The sequence below is a fragment of the Bemisia tabaci genome, chromosome 3 (genome assembly GCF_918797505.1).
Source record: "Bemisia tabaci chromosome 3, PGI_BMITA_v3".
NCBI classification, from domain to species: Eukaryota; Metazoa; Arthropoda; class Insecta; order Hemiptera; family Aleyrodidae; genus Bemisia; species Bemisia tabaci.
Genome location: NC_092795.1, coordinates 16,429,844 through 16,446,927, shown reverse-complemented (window position 1 = coordinate 16,446,927; position 17,084 = coordinate 16,429,844). Strand labels below are relative to the sequence as shown.

Sequence of the window (17,084 nt, the reverse complement as noted above, 5' to 3'; positions counted from 1 at the left end):
TTTCATGCTAAATTATAAGTGTCAGGAAATGTCATCAAGTAGTTTTAAATCGTAATGTCCATCTTTACATCAGTCTCTGAACGGGATGCAAAACAACCTTGTAGTTACCATGGTAACCAAGATAGGGTCAGAACTCCGTTCAAGAAGTTTATGCATGAAACAATAACAGCATTCAAGTGTTTTTTTTTTTTTGGCCAAATCAATCAGAATTTCAACTCAACATGAGTGATCAGTCACAAGTTGCAACTCCATCAGATTTTGACTCAGGAAGTGAAACCCAACTGTCATTGTCATCAAGATCTGAAGGCCTTCTAGCACCTCAATTCCCAGCGAATCACGGTTTTTTAAGCAGGGGTAAAAATTTCTCTCTTTTGATTAATTCAGAACAGAATTCTTTTGACTGTCGGTGTTTAAGTTAAGGCTGACTTGAACTGTCTGCAAGCCAGCAGAAGCTCTTTGATTGAATGAGTCCACCATTTCTGAGACAGATAATTCCATTTGTGGCCAGCTAGAGCTAACAAAATTGGGGCTCTAGACTTAAATTACTTGAAATAACCGACCTTATCCCTTTTTAAATGAAGGAGAGAGCTGCTTAGTTCAAATCTATCGAAATACTTGGGAAGTTCTGTCGCAAAGTTAGAAGATGAGTGCTTTTAATTTGCTCAGTTTCACTTGAGACGGGAAACCAATTTCAGTTTTGCACTAACACACAACTTATAAAGAAACCCTAGTTTTAGTTAAGTATACAGTACTCTTGTCTCTCTCTTCTTTTTTCAGAGAATGCGGATGCTCAAAACAAAATTACACAGATTGAAGAGAAAAATTTGCTCTTATCAGTGGAAAATGAAATTTTGGAGAAGTACCTCTTGAAAGTTGATCCTGCATCAATTGATGGTATACTTACCTAACTATGATAATTATTACTCAACGATTTGCAAAATTTTTGAAAAATAAATTTTTTTTAATCAAAGCAATTGAAGTAGGCAGCTCTTACTTTTCCACTTTTGTTGTATGTAATCATCCCTATCTTGCGCATACAGCAAAAAAGGAAAAGTAATCTGAAATGGGCTCTATCAAGCAGAAATAAGAAAACTGCAATCATGTAAATCAACATAAATGTGACCAATAACCATCCATGTTCCATGTTCCTAAATCCTTCATAACACAAAATTGATTTATTAATACTAAAACTGAAGAGTGTTGTACGATCTTTTTGGGACAAGAAACGTCAAACCAAATGGAGATTATGTCGGTTTGAAGTTTATTTGTTTTATTATTATCATTCAAAAAGCGTTGTTTCGGGAAAAAAGCTACTTAAAGTCCTGCCCTAATCAGGTTTGAGTAGGGAGCTGCTGCACCTTCATCGGCACAAAAGTGAACTGAACAGCTCACAACTTAATCTACAGGACAATCAAGAGAAATTTTCATCAAAATCCGGTCTCTCAACAAAAATGGCTCCACTGAAAGTTGCACCGTCACGGTCAAAGATCCCTCATTCGGTGGATATTGCATACTTGGAAGAAAACAAATCTATACTCTTAAAAAAAGCGAAAATAAGAAAAAAAAACTTCATCTGCTTCCATCACAAGCAACCAGTTTAATGAGATGGAATGAAAACAAAAGAAATAAAGTAAAGAGATTGCTGTGTGAGATTTATCTATCTTGTTTCCATTAATTTGATTCATTCATTATCCTTGTATTTTTCAGGAATGGATAAACTATTAGAAAAAGTGAATGAAAACATAGCCAAATCTCAAATCATCGTCCAATCTCTGGAGCCTATATCAAGAGCTGGGAGTCGAACTTCGCAGATATCAAAGGCTGATTCTGTGCACTCTGTCGGACCCACGTCGACTTTTACGCTGCCTGCGTCTGAATCTCTCAAAATACCACAGTAAGTATTTATCTGAATTCAGGGTGATAACGGTCAATTTTATAAATACAGCCATCTTTGCTAGCAGAACTAAATCTATGTAATGCTATTTGAAAATACCTATTGTGATCTTGGTTTGCAACGTTGTAGACTTACTGTTTTACTTTTATTTTTTTAAATGGAAAAATTTTCACAGTCGTTACTTCCAAACTGCCCTAATTTTTCCTCTCTGTTGGAAGAGTATTTGGAAATGTCAAGCAAGAGTGGTGTTTTGTTCTCTTTTGATAAAGTAAAACGAGAGCAGAGTATAGATAAAGAATAGATAGGCGTGCTTGCAGTTTTACTGTTGCTTTGCTATTCAGCCTGTTAAAATATCTGTCTTTTATTTTATTTTCTATAGCTGTAATTTGACAATCGAAGTTTTAATTTTTTTCATTCTGACAGTAGATCAAGGCATGTACTTTTCTACAGAGATTTTAAGTTAAATTCTCCAATCATCTCCAATTCAATTCAATCTACCAGCAAAGTAAGAATTCCTTTCCTTCTTTTTCTCTTTCAGCATAAGCTATGAGTTTCGGCACGATATTGTCAGTCGAGAAATGAACAGCATGAAATCAAAACTGAACAACTTGATTGTCAAAATGAGAAGGCAAAAATCTAATATCACAGCCTGTTTGGAAGAAGTTGCAATCCGAATAAAAGACTTGACGGAATACACAAAAAAATTGATGCTGCTTTCAAAGTCTGATTCTAAATCCAAAATTAATGTCGGCGTCTATATAGGGTAAGTTTAGGTTATCCAGACTTGTAGAGACCCTGTCCCTACATGCCAATTTTGACAAGAATAGGCTGCAAAGTGAATTTTCCGGCAGTTAACACGAATCACTAGAAAAATATTAAAATACTAACTTAGCGATCGAGGAAAGCTTTTCTTCCCTCGCTGGTCAGAAAGATGTGACAGATGCTGTTTACACTCGCACTCAAGTGAATTTTCAATAAGGAGTTGCGATTTGCAATTATGAATGGTACATGACTTAAGACTTTTTTATCTTACATTTTTCAGTTTTATGAGAGGTGTGTTGAAGCAAATAATCCAGAACATTAACCAAGCGAAAACAAACAAAACTATTCTAAGTATTGAGAAAAAGAAAGTACTGCTGAGAATGGAAGATAAGGAAGAGCTAAGTTCGACTATTTATGCTATTGACTTTGATGTTTTGGAGATACAGAATCAAGAATTGCGCAAACTGCTACACCAGAAGTGCCATTGTTTAGCTTTAACAAAACGTTCTTTAGGTTTGCATTTGTAATCTATTTTTCAATTTGTTTTCTGTAAAGCAACAATGTATTTTCCACCCTACTTTGTAGCAAGTACTCATATAGGGTGAAAGATAGAAAGCACGTATCTTTATTGCAATGTTTCAAAATGTCTCCTCTTTTTTTATTTTTTTCGAAGAGAAATAGGGCAACTTTATAGCTTGAAATTTATACAGAGTATTCTGCTAAGAGGGAAGAAAAGTGAAAAAAGTTTTCAATTTATTACGTTGACTTGTTTCTCAAAGAAAAAATGAAGTATGAAAGGAAGTCTACAACCTTGTAATCTATAATACATGGTTTCAAGCTCTGGTCATCAATGTGAAAACAGGTACAATAGGGTCATAATTGCCAAGTGCAAAATATTCGAGGAATAGAAGAAATGGAATTTTAATCAATAATGTGGAATTTCTCTTCTGCTAAAAGTAATTTTAGTACACTAAAGAACCTTTATAACAACTTTTGGCTCACTGTTTGTCATATTGAATGCAGAATGAAGCTTTCCAACATGCTCTACTTTTCAAAATTTAACCTGCGCTTTTCTCAAAATCAAGTAATTTCACTTTAACTATTCAGTAAGCTCTAGACAGTAAATTTATAAAATTTTAGGTGTTTTTTTTTATTATTATTTGTAAGGAGCATCTTAACTAGACAGTTTTACTACTACATCAACATGTAGTTCTAGGAAGTTGAAAGGCCTTTATTTCTTGCCCATAATAAATAATCTTTGGTTATAGAGTCAAAAGTTGATCAACAAAAAGTATGAATTCGGAAGTGATACTTGCTGATTACAAAGTCTTCTGTCTTGAGTAAGTTTCCTGTTCGTAAAACATTGTAGAAACCAAGAATGTCCACAAAAAGGATGAGCTTTCATAATTTGGATGTCCGTTACTCTAGTAAAGTCCAAAATAACTGAAATGGCCGCCTTGTTTTTTCCATCCATAAGATGACATGAATGATATGAAATTACAAGAACACTACTCAGTATGTTTTTCATGGATTTGTTCATTTGTATGTTTTACCTTGCTCTCTGATATTTTCCAGGCAGTGCTGAAAAATCCTTGACAGCTTCGGTCAATTTAGTTGATTCTTTAAGTCAAGAGCTGAACAGTATCAGAAAACACATCAAACTTAATCGAAAGAAACTTGTGAACCTTCGTAGGAAACGGAAAAAAGTATGTACATTTGTTTTTCCATGTTATTGAATATTTTAAAGGCAATGTTTGCTCATTTCAGCAAGTGCTCACTGCACAGCAGAGCTCTCTCAATAGAAATGAAAGAAAATATATAATAACTTAAACATTTGGGTGCTAATTTAGCTATTCTTTATCGCAATGAGTACAAATTTAGATACATAATTTTATTTTGAATATACTTCAGGTAGAATTTAAAATCCCGATTATGTATAAGTAATTCGTGTATTTATTGTTGTGGTGCAGATGACTGTTTCCTGAAATAACCTCTTAAAGCTAGGACTCTGCCCGGAATACCAACAAATTTGGTATTGGCTAAAATTTGTTTTTATTTTATATGATGCTCTTTGCAACCTCCTGAGCATGATGAGTTTTTAAGATCGAACTATTTGAGTGCCAATTTTGATCTGAAAAAGCATACTTGTGGAGTTGAAAAGTGAATCTTTTGGCACTCTTACATGCGTTTTCCTTTGAAGATGCAGCATGTGTGTGTGGATGGTGTGCTGTACTATGTTATCACTCAGAGGATTTGGATTCTTTCGGTCTCTTTTATCTTCTTGGCCGGCAAAGAAACAAAAGCTCCTTTTGATTAACAATCAGATGTTGTACCATTTTTGCCAGATAGTGCATGTGAAAATTCTGAAATATTCACTTTTCAGCCTCGCTTTTCTCAAAATTTTCACATAGGAAGTTCGATTTTAAAAACTCATCATGCTCAAAAGATCATAAAGGACATCATTTTAAATAATAACCAAATTTAGTCTGTGCCAAATTCTTTGGTTTTCTGTACCAGGTCCTTCTATACTTTGAGCATGGCAAGGCTGAAAGTTTCCTTTTAAAGGCTTGTATTATACGAATTCAAAAAGAAACAAAATGTTGTCGGACTGAACATTTTCTTAAAGTAGAAACACTTTTATGATCCAATTCTAATTAAACTGGAATCGTAAGTCGAAAGTACTAACCACCCACTAGAATATAATTATGATTTTTACTCAACTTTTAGAGCAAGAAAGCTGAATGTTGCATGCAGCAGAGGCACTCAGACTTCTTTTTTTTTTTAATATTTTCAAGTTATTTATTTTACTGTTGCAGCTCGAGTCGGAAATCAAACAGAAAAGAAAGGAAGCTCTAATCTCGGAAAACTATGTCGTCAAAAGCTCAGGCAAAAGTACAGAGGTAATCCTACATAAATCATTCATTTTTAAGTGAATCCATTGTCAATTTTTTTCAAAACCATGTGCTCTATGAACCATAGGTATTCCATTCCATCAAGTTTTTGACCTCCAATGAGGGAAAGTGAAACAAGGTAGCATTAACTATGCATTGCAACTGCATAGCAACTTTTTTTCTTTTTTTTAAATATCAGATTGAGCTTTAATGGATATCTTTCTACAAATGTCACATGTTAGACTCTTAAAAAACTACAAGGTTGATAAAATCGTGTCTACATGTTAGTATAGAGCATATCGATAGCAAAACTTAAAAAATGCACATCCTGGCTTATAGCATTACAGACTTCCTGTTTCACTTGTATTCTCTACACACAAAACTACTAAATGTCATTTCTTTAAAACTTCGGTGATTTTTCTTCTGTAAGCAAAGTATTTAAATGAAAATTTCAAGCCATGATGTTGGTTCGGTCTCCTTATAAAAAATGTAACGAGAGGGGAGATTTTGAAGTATTACTGTAAATCGCATTTTTGCGCAGTTTACTGTCAATATACTGTCATAATTCGATCAATATACCATTGAAAATTTTTTCTCATTCTCGGTTACTTATTAGTCACACAAATGAATATTGATCAAACTCACGATAGCTACTCATGATCTGCTCTTACGTTTTTATTTGCTCATTTTCACTCAATTTGATTTTTATTTTGCTGAATTTCAAGGAAAAATTTGAAGTTGAAAGGACTATAAATATCCTGTTTGTGTAAAAGTAAAACCTTCGTTTTGCGTAAAAGTAAAATTTTAGTTTTCACTTCAACTAATTTTTATCTTTGTTTGTTTCTTCTCCTAAGGCTTTAGATGTGGTGTCATATGCATTAACTAAACTTTGCGTCAATGATCTGGAACGGAAACTGAAAATCAGCTCAAGGAAGCACAATCTCAAATTGGGATTGCTCAGTTGTGTGAGGCATCATTTCAAAGTTCTAACCAACAAATCAAATATGACCTACAGAAATTCCCGGGTTTCGTAATTATCAACAAAAAAAAATGTTCTTTGAAGTGTACAAGTATCCTCCACCTATCTTGTATGATTTGAATTAAATTAAATGAAATTGAATTTGATCATCTTGCCTTATTTTTTGTTCTCTTATTAGAATGCAATAATGAGGAGTTAATTTAAGTTCAGAAAATGTGGAACTAATCAATTTATTTTCAAGCCACTGTCAAACGAGCAGGTCGACTGTAGAATCAATGACATTTCGCTGGCAAAATTGACATTCTGTGGGCATATTTGCCCCCTGCCGGACTGTACAGTTGGGACTGCTTGTGTGAGAGCAGCTTAAATCTTCATCATTTTAGTTTCAGAATTGCTTCAGAGATTACATATAAAAGTTTTCAGTCCCTTTGTGCTCAATGTTGAATTTTGTAATGTAATTCTGGTAGTGTGTCTAATGTACAATCAAGATTTAGCAATTGATTTAAAAGCCCGAATACTTTAGATCTAATTTTAATTTTTAAAAATGAATGGCAGTATCATTTTGGTTAATTGAATTTCTTCTTTTTGAAAAGTAATTACTGTACTGAGCAGTTGGATAATTTTACTGCATATCATGCGTGCCTGGAAAAAGGGATATATCGTTAGCTTTAAGGAGTCATCGTAGAAAAGACGAAAAGAGGACACTTTTACAATACATCAGCCCAACTGTCTTTCACATAACAAAAAATTTTTGGGATGCTTCCCACCACTAAAGCGCTATAATTAAGCCTTTGGCCTTTCGTTCCAAGCCTCTCGGCACCCTCAAGCATAGAGGTCTAGAACGGCCCATGCTGTAAGGATCATTTTTTTTCTAATCAATTGCAACGAAAATACAATGGACAGGAATACATGGAAAAGGGTGCTTCTGCACTGTGTTTTCACTCATTGCTTTTTTTTCCATATTGGTATTGGTCAACAGAATTTGCGAATTTCCTCCCTCAATAACTGAGGCCGAAAAATTAAAGATTTCCCTACCTTTTTGATTTTTTTACAAATGTCTATCAGCACTGGGGTAGCAACAACTGAAATAGCATCTTGGATATTCCTCATCACCGGCCTGAAAAAAAAAATTTTGCTCCTCCTGCCGAAAGTAATTTTTTGAAGTAGGCATCTTCTTCCACACTGAAAATTGCACCGGGAGCATGCATATATTTTTTTCTTCCTTTATCCTGTTCACAAGGATGGAAAAATCTCCTCCCCCCCCCCCCTCCTTAGACCTCGCCACTGGGCGTATGATCCTCAATGAAAAGTTTCGAGAGGAAAGTTTTTACACCCTTCATTTTTTCTCTGCTTTCAAAAACTTGGTCTTTTTTTCAAAATATTCTGAGATAATAAGCATAGTTTAAAACTGGATCATAAGTAGTTACTTGATAGTATTGTACCCAGCATCACCTGTGCCCGTATGACATAGCACATTATTACCATAAGAATGCTATATGAACATCTAATAATTGCCAAATTTCCTTTGATAAAACATGTATTATTGAGGACACTCATGCATATTTTTCCTTGAAATTTGCAGATATTTTATTCAAAATTGTCTGAAAATGTTGGAAAAGAAAATTTCCTAATTTTCCTAGTAAATTCGGTTTTAATTGAAGTAAACTTGGCAACCCCTGATGGCTCATACGGCGTTTTTCCTTAGCACGGCAGATTAGATGCTTGATGTACATTCACACGCAATAAGTTCGTAACGCCGTGACTGCCGCTATTTTCAATCAACTTCGGCATTCGCCATCAAATTTATCGTTTAGTTTAGTATGAAGTAAGCAAGCTCCACCCCCTCTTCAGCACTTTGTCTTTGAATCATTGGCCACGCTAATCGTAAAAACGTCTTGGAAAAACAAAAACACCATAAAAAAATAGCACAAAAAAAAATTGCTCAGTTCAGTAGGTGGCGCACCTGTCGGCGTAAACAAGAACTACCGACGGTCGAACTCACGATAACACCACATGGTTAGTTGGCAAGTTTAGCTTTTTTCCCTGGTGAATTACTCGAAAATCAAATATTTTGACGAAGTTATCGAATATCCGGTAATAATTTAGTGTTTTTAAGTGTGAATATCCATAGTTTTAAATTATAGTATCGAACTGAAGGCTCGGTCAACTTTTAACCTCACCTTAGTGCGTTGTATATTTACACATACGTTCCTCGCTCTCAACCACGGGCGTTCTTCATTGTGCTTCTGTTATTTTTGGATTCATATCGAATTACTGATCAGTTTTCGGGTTTACTTATCATTCTCACACATTTGCGCATAATTTTTATCGATCAGCAGTGCGGTTTCGCTTCGCAAGTTCTGAATTCGGTCAGGTGCACGGATGGTGTTTACGGGTGGTCAGTGGCAACGTGTTTTCACAGATTTTGAGAATCTGTAATCAGTGTTATTCGTCTCGCACGATGGTTTTGTGTTGAAAATGATTTTGTGGACAACATCTTCTCGTAATTCCTACCGGTTTAGATCGTGTAGTTTGTGACGAAAATTATTTCGTTTCTCCGTGCCTCGTGGACGGTGCATTTAGAGGACGCTAGACTCGCTTATTTACAATGGCGGCGCACGTTGCAGCGCAAGCTAAAGATGGGGCCAGTGGTCCGGAGACCACCGGCATCTCGTATGCCAGTGCCCTTGCGAAGAACATCGACAGCAACAAAGAAAATATTCACGCAACGGCTGCTGTTAGTTCTTCTGCCAAGGAAAGTGCCCCTCTTGAAGAAACAGTCCCTAAAACAGCCTCAAATCCTCTCCCCAAAAGTGGCAAGCCAGCTACGGCTCCACAAAGTGAGGCACTTTCGAACCCCAAAACGGCTTTAAAAAATGGAACTAGCTCCAATGTGGCTGACAATTCTTCAGCCCCCAGTGCTGCTAAAATCCCCCGAAATTCCTCTCGACATGTTAAAGAAAATAAACACCCGAGCAAGCCTGATAAACGTCCCGTCAGCGATAAGAGTGATAGTCAGAGCGAAGACAAAAGTAAAGTGAACCAGGGCAAGGCTGGCGATGAAAACAAAGTAAATGGAGCATCGGCAGAAAAGAAAATAACCTATGTAGAAGCATCGATCCCCAAAGTGAACCCGTGGACCCTCAAAAATGGTGCAGCTGTCATTACGGGGAAAGCTGACGGCAACCCGACAGCCGAAAAACGTGTTCTGCAACCCCATCAACAACACCCAACAGGTAAGCAGGCATGGACCTCCAACTTCTCAGTTCTCTCCTATTTATTATTGCTCCAAAATGCACCGTTTACTTTTTATTGATTTATTATCTAACCTATGAAAAAGTTACCTCTTTCAGGAAGCACCCCGATCCTGTTTAGAATGGGATTATCCGCTAATCTATTTTTGTGGCATTTCTTCAGCCTTCTTTTCAAGAATTTTAGATAGTATCTCTAACATTTCAGGTATCTTTTTCAACACCCCCAGCCTTGTACATACAGAGACTCCGGCTGCTTTATGTTCAACGTTTGTGTAAAATTCACCCTCCAATTACCTCTACTCGTCGGACCCATTTGTTTAACCAGGGGGACGCATGTGTGTTCATAATCTCCAGATCCAGAAGTTCAAATGCTGCAATTTGCATGTTGCAGCAGCTGAAAATTTGTGTTTCCTTGCTCTGTGTAAAGTGCTTGAACTATTCGATGAAAGCCAAAAATCTTTCTCACTCTCTAGGCTGTGCTAATATCTTTACCTTGTGTCACAAATGTCCCAATTGGAATGTGTATTATGCTGTCAACAATTCGAAATTAATCCAATTTCAAGACTCATTTCTAAATGTGTAATGAATTGGAGAGAAGCTGAACGATAAATATCTACGGCAACTAATTATTAGAAACTTGAATTTCAAGATTCCGTTGTGACTCTACTGATCAATTTGTTACGGAGCATTCCGGTTTAATTCGATTCAAAGGTCTTCCGCATTTTACTGTCTTTTGAAACTGACCTGCTGGTCGGAGATGATATCCTAACAACTTTCTCTTTTCCCAAAGCTTCTTATTGTTCCTACGGCAGGATGAAAATTCTTTTTTTAGGTGCTGTACTGTACTTCTGACTTCACTCAGCACCGCAAGTCAATGATCAGTACTGTTATGGTGGCTGTGTGCTGGTCATTATATTGTTGTTTTGATTGTCGAGTGTGCTCTTGCATAGGTATTTTTAATTATCAAAATTTATCGAAATCACTAAGAATTTTAACAGGATAACCAGTTAAATTCCAGAGTAAGTGCGGTCATTATTTTTGTTTTCATAAGAAAAATGGGTATGTTTATCAACTAAGAAGTTTATTAGTCAAATGCTAGTGGAAACATATTTATTTGGTTCTTACAGATTCTAATTATTTTATGAAATATTGATGAATCCTGAAGAACTGTCAGGTAATCGTTACAAATTTAAAGGTGCTAAAATAATCACCAGAATTAAAAGAATTAGTAACAAATTTTCTTATCCGTCCCATTAATAAGTAATTTTCAAGGAGCAAGGGCGTTTAAGCTTTACAGTGCTGGTAAGGTTGTGCAAGGCTTATTTCATTTGTAGCATACCAAAGCAAGTAGTGTTCACATTGTTTTCAGAGCAAAATGCGTGAAAAAAGGAAAATAAGTTTGTAGGAGACAAATTCTTATAGATCTTTTAAATGGTTCATCTGCATATGATGCACCAGTCGCGCTGTCCTGGTAGCATTGCTCAGTTTATGTGCCTTTGTTTCAAAGAACCTCTGAATCGGCATCGTCACAAGATTTATCTACTTTTTCTTTGACTTTCTCCTCACTTTAGGAGAGCAATGTTTGTTTGAGTCAGAGGTTTTTTACTCAATACAGCAGAAAGGTACCACTTAAAGGGGTGCCTTAATCAGAAATTAAAATGGGGATCTGTGATTGAAGTTGAAAAGAAACTTCACCATTTCCCCAAAACAATTCTGATGAATACCAAAAAGAATTAGTCAATATGATTGCCGCATTTTGATGCTGAAACATACTATGAAACAAAAACATGCCCCGGTCTTAGCGTTTAATCTGAAAATCTCTTTTTAGCCCAATCGTTTAGGTACTTATCATCCTTCAAAAATTTTCTAAAAATTGATCCAGTGATTAGTTTGAAATTTTCAGTGTTGAAAACCAAGAGGCGTGCTTATCAAGGGACTAACTTTTTAAATTCTCTCTCCGAGTTTTATTCCCTTGATGGAAGCCTCAAGTATCTAAAATTCATTGTGCATCTTACCCTAGCTTTACCACTGTTTCGCTGTTGATTAAATGAATCACAGTCGTTTGTTTGTGAACTGTCAAAATCACACTAGAGTTAGGAGCAGCTGTATCAATACGTATACTCTGTACGTACAGATAAGGAAAGTGAGACAGTCTATTTACCAATAACTCTCAAGCTAATATTATTTACTGCGTAAAATGTCCAACCTCCACCTAGCTCGATAATATAATGAAATAGACCCTTCGCTTTTTTTTTCAAACTGCTACATCACCTATTTTTTCTTTTTTTTTCCTATATTTTTTCATACTCCTTCTTTTATTTGTCAGCCATATTTAATGAATTTTGTTTTATAACGCAATAGTTCAATTTTTGTTCAGGCTCAATCAGACAGGTTCTTTTCCTTTCTTTAAGTATGAGTTAGATGTAGTATTATTTAATTCTTAGAAATCAAAAAAGTTTCTCTTAAGAATATTGGCAGGGAGAAAACGACACTACAGCTATGTATTCCCATCAGTGCAGCAATTTCTAATTCTAAATGAAAAAATTAAATGATACCAAATATCAGGCCATGCCAGCCCACTTCCCAGCTTCTTTCAAAATCATTCGTGTTTTTTTAACTTTTGGAAGGAATGTGCTATACATTTTTTTTTACCAATTATTCCATGAGTCCTTATGAGACACTGACGGTGGAAAATTAATGAGGAATTGCAAAGTTGCAAAAATATTGTACTTTATTCGCTCTACCAAGGAACACAGTTCGAGTGTGGTAAGAGCTAGAAACTGGATAATACTAAACTAACTGAATGACTGGATCTTGTCCATTGACGTATATGTAAAACAATCGATATCCACCTAGACGAGCTGCCTCAACAAGAATCGATCGTTCGAAATCGATCTAAATAAGGGAATAACAGCGTTGCTAACTTGCGGAAATGACCACTGAAATCTGGCGATTCGTGCCATGTGCTCTTTCGTTGAATCACCAGGCAGATTTAACAAATTTATATCACGGTGGAGGGGTGCAGAAAGTTCCTTGGAGTAAGAATTAATCGAGATCTCCATCTCAATATCGCTGTATTTTCGGCACATTCCTCATTCTACAACATCAAGGTCAGAAGTTCGCATTAGCCCCGAGAATTTGAGAAATCAGTTTGCTCCTCTGTTGTAGTTCATTTCTTGTCGAGAAAAACAGTTTTCATCGAAAAATTTCGCACCCCAAGGAGAAAACAAGAGCTGAAATACAAATTGCTTGACAATTTGCGTCTTATTTCAAGTTGGAAAAATAAAAAAAAAATCCAGTTCGTGCTGTTCAGTGTGTTGAGATTAAAGACATGTGTTGTAATACATGCACTAATGAGTCATGTATTGATTGTTAAAGCCATCAATTTCTTCAGAAAAATCTGGAAAATTGATTTTTGAAATCTTCGACGTATCAATTTTTCATTGTTTTCGAGACATTTTCGGTGAAAAATGAAAGTCATTTAACTTTTCCTAAGGGCCCCAGCAAGTGGGCACCAGGCGGATTGGCCAATTAGAGACGACTCGTAAAAAGGGGGGGGGGGGGGGGTTTCTCTTAGGTCACCCCACGCGCGAGGGGGAGCCCGATGTCCTTAGCTTCGTGTGAACTGTGAAGAGAGGAATAAATCTCAACTAGTAATTGAAATCTTAAGTTAATCGTATGATGGACCCTTGTGGATGAAATGGCTCACAATTTTCTGACATTTGCAGTGAAATGAATGCATTCCCCCCCCCCCCCCCTCTTTTTTCTTTTTTTTTTTCGTTTTTATTCGTATGCGTGCGGATTGTCGATGTGAAAAATCGGGGAAATTTGATAATATCGCCCCGAGTATATATTATTGCAGCTGGTAAAGTTAAGGACTTAGTTATAGACACCGTGTGTTTGACTGATAATTTGCAATTTGAAGCACGCAGCGCATGAATTTCGGAAATTTACGGAACTGTTTCACGTACTTGAAATTTTACGATTTTAAGGTTTCGTTATTTCACGTCTCTGCTAGGATAGAAATATTGCGCGACGCACGAAATTCGCAATCAAATCTGCTGATAACGAGCACGAGTCACCGGGTTGGCCCCCTCTTTCCAACTGCTGAGGCATAAAAATTCCGTTTAACAGTCATTAGTCCAGTCATTTCCCGCAAATAATGGCCTCTCCATGGTTTTTTGAGTGTATCCTCCCTGTTTTTTGCCGTAGAATGAAAGTATAAGGTACCTCTAATTATACGTAGGTTTATTTTAAAAAAAGAAAGAAAAAAATATGGTATTCTCCCTGCCAGTCAAAAGAGAGATAAAAAACATTGACCTAAAATCAATTCTGGGGCCTTCGGTTTTTATTTTATTTATTTATTTATTTAGGTATTTATCTATTTATTGTTATTTTTTTTTTTTTTGAAGAACAATGATGGGTGCACAAGAAAAATTTCTGCTTGAGCTGGAGAGATACTCGAAATTCAATTTCCTTTCATGAATAGGCTTTTCTCTCCGCGGAACGTTTCATGGAGTATGTCCCAAGTTCGAATCGCAAGAATGAAACTTCTGGGCTTCTTCCCGAATAAAGCATCAAAATGTTTCCTCCTTCTCTCTGAGTCACTCTCAGGACCCCGAAAGGACTCTGCTTGGTACTGTGATTAGTATTGACTAACTCGTTAGTTTTCCCAACTCCGCAAGTGAGATTTTTCCCTGAAACAAATCCCACGGACAACCTCCTCTCCCCCCCCCCCCCCCCCAGGTGGAGGCAAGGTCTATGTATCGGACCAGAGTGCCTACAAGTCCGGAACTTCCGGAAAGTCTGGGAATAGTACTGAATTTTTAAGGGCGGTCCGAAAGTACTGAAAAAGTGCGGAAATTCTGCAAAAAGGTCCGAAATTTTTTTAAATTTTTGTCGCAATTTAAATTTTATAATTTTTGTCGCAATTTCAAATTTTTGAAATTTTTCCAATTTCGTCAAATGGAAGTCCTGACAAAGCACGGAATTTTTTTGTTGGAGGAGGTACTGAATTTCTCGAGAATGTACTGAATAATTACTGTAAAAGTACTTATTTTTGACGAGCCTGTTCTAGTAGACACCCCGGCCAAAAACCGGGAGAAAAATTGTTAATTTTGATGTAGTGGGGCCCCGGGAAAGAGGGGGGTGACAAATATATCGAGACTGAACGTATCGCAATTTCAAGCTGCAAAGGGAGAAAAACGTCTAAGTATGTTCATTGGTGACGTTATCAAATTGAGAGGGGCAACGTACGATTACTGGAAAGTCAGACTTTTCTTAACCCTCAGCTGCCGTGAATCAATGCGGAGAAAAAATGCGGGGCTACGCCCTCCAATCATTGTATATGTATCGTTGTTTCAGTGTCTCTGCACGCATTTCTGCTTAATTTGCAATATTTTATTTATCTCTGTACTTATGTACTTATTTACTTCGGTATCAAACGAATTGATAATAGCCTGAAATAAAACAGGAGATTCTGACGACCTGTACTCGCAGAATCTCAAATGTCACATCAACACGAGCTCTGTGTTTGCATGACATTTTTGGGCTCGAAGAGCTTTACACGGAGTTTTTTTCCATGAAAAATTATCGGATTGTGTCCGGAAGCAAGGCATTGATATGACTAAATGTCTCCATTTTAGTTTTTCGTGTTTGTCTGTTCATTTTGTGCGTGACGCAAACTGAGATGCTGCTAAGTTAAGGACAATTATCTTGTATTGAAGATTAAAACACAACACGAACCAACGCAGACTAACGCATGAAAAATTATTTTTTTGTATCAATGGACAGGGTCGCCACAGTCAGGGAATTTTAAAAAGTCAGAGAAATCCTGGAAATGTCAGGGGGAAAAATTGTTAATTCACATTTATTTGCCTTTTAGACAGGGTTTGTCGTTTCGAACAACAAATTTTGTCTGAAACTATTTCAAATTATGTCTTTTTAACCATCCGGTATATCTTCAATTGTCAGGGAATTTTACTCAAATGGGTCAGGGAAATGGCAGGGAATTTCATCCTCCGAATTCTGTAGCAACCTTGAAAGGGAGATTACAAAGGTGAAGCAAAATTCGTTTTCTTTTTTCCTTTCGACTATGAGCAGGGAATGATGTGAGGCAATGCTCCAAAAAATCTTTCACAGTACGGTCCTTGCTCTTAATAAGCTGTTCATATATTTTAAATATGGATGGGTGATGGCAGTTTGCAAGGAAAGCCATTTCAACCAAATTGGTATCAGGTATCTCTCAAAGCGTGAAATTTTAATTGCCGCATCAGTGCGCGGTCATAATTACTTCACCCACCATTTTGGAATGTCGCGCGCTCGCGCTAGTTTCACGAAGTATCTACCTTCGTGTACCTCATTTGGATTCGGTCTCAATTTTATTTTTATCCGTTCAGCCTATCACCGAAGCGAATCAAAAATTTAAAATATAAACTAATATCACGGCAGAATCGAAATATTAGTATCGTCTACGTTTTCTAGCGTTCTGCATCGACAAAATTATCCTTTTTCAGCCCGTATTGTCTTTGAAGTCAGAAGGCAAGGGTGACAAGCTCCTTGAAAAGTCACCGAAAACGTAGGAAATTTTTCCCAACTCTAGAAAATTAGGGAATACAATTTGGAAATTTCGTTGCGTAACCTTAAATTTCTTCTTCTTCTTGTTATTTTAGTGGCTTTTACTCCCGTAGAGGAGCCTATAGCCATCTAGAGACATTTAGTATAATATTTTAGGAGTAGGATTTATTAGGTGTAGGGTTTGGAATATTTGTGGTGATTGTTTTGAAGAAAAAAAGGGTAGGATCTAGAAGACCAACACCATTTTCACATCCTGAGACCCTTGAGGACGACTTCCGTTACCATGGTTAGACTGGGTCACCTTAAATTTTTTTCTTTACGCCGGAAAATAACGCATTTTTTTTCAATTATAAAGAGACTGCACTTACATTTTCGGCTAAAAGAACTTGTTGAGGAGAAATCATGCCAAAATTTTGTTGAGAAGCCAGGGAATTTTATGTTCCAAAATCTTGAATAGTCAGGGAATTTTGAAATCCAAGAAAATTTTTGTTACCCTGATTCACAATTCGTCGTTTTCCTTACGAAAGAACGCAACTACATTTCACTGTTGTCAAATTTCCCTGCGCAAATTGCTTTTTTACAGAGTTGCCACAATCAAGGAAAACCGGGAAATGTCAGGGAAAATGACGAAAGTGTCAGAGAAAATTTGTCACATCACCTTCATTTGCTTTCTTGAATGGGTTTGAGGTTTCGAACAACAAATTTTGCCTGAAAACTATTTTTAATTA

The 17,084-nt window shown here is 36.4% G+C and overlaps 2 protein-coding genes across 4 annotated transcripts in view; both read left to right on the top strand.

Annotated features, from left to right (window-relative positions):
• Positions 1-6,937, top strand: LOC109044360 (cilia- and flagella-associated protein 263). 2 transcript variants are annotated; one of them, XM_019062067.2, is made up of 8 exons: positions 2-354; positions 778-894; positions 1,708-1,894; positions 2,433-2,657; positions 2,937-3,169; positions 4,232-4,362; positions 5,473-5,556; positions 6,402-6,932. In XM_019062067.2, exons 1-8 carry the CDS (start codon positions 222-224, stop codon positions 6,579-6,581), a joined length of 1,290 nt encoding a protein of 429 aa, XP_018917612.2. In that variant the 5' UTR covers positions 2-221; the 3' UTR covers positions 6,582-6,932. The 2 variants fall into 2 exon arrangements, with proteins under 2 accessions (XP_018917613.2, XP_018917612.2); XM_019062068.2 differs by lacking the exon at positions 2,433-2,657 and having other exon boundaries at positions 1-354; positions 6,402-6,937.
• Positions 6,938-8,490: 1,553 nt separating this feature from the next.
• The window catches only part of larp (La related protein), a 79,605-nt gene continuing 71,011 nt past the window's right edge, over positions 8,491-17,084 (top strand). The window contains exon 1 of one of the 2 annotated variants that reach the window (XM_019061850.2): positions 8,491-9,762. In XM_019061850.2, the coding sequence (XP_018917395.2) occupies positions 9,135-9,762 (628 nt within the window). In that variant the 5' untranslated portion in view covers positions 8,491-9,134. The remainder of the gene's footprint in view (positions 9,763-17,084) is intronic. The other variant, XM_019061848.2, reaches the window with a different exon arrangement.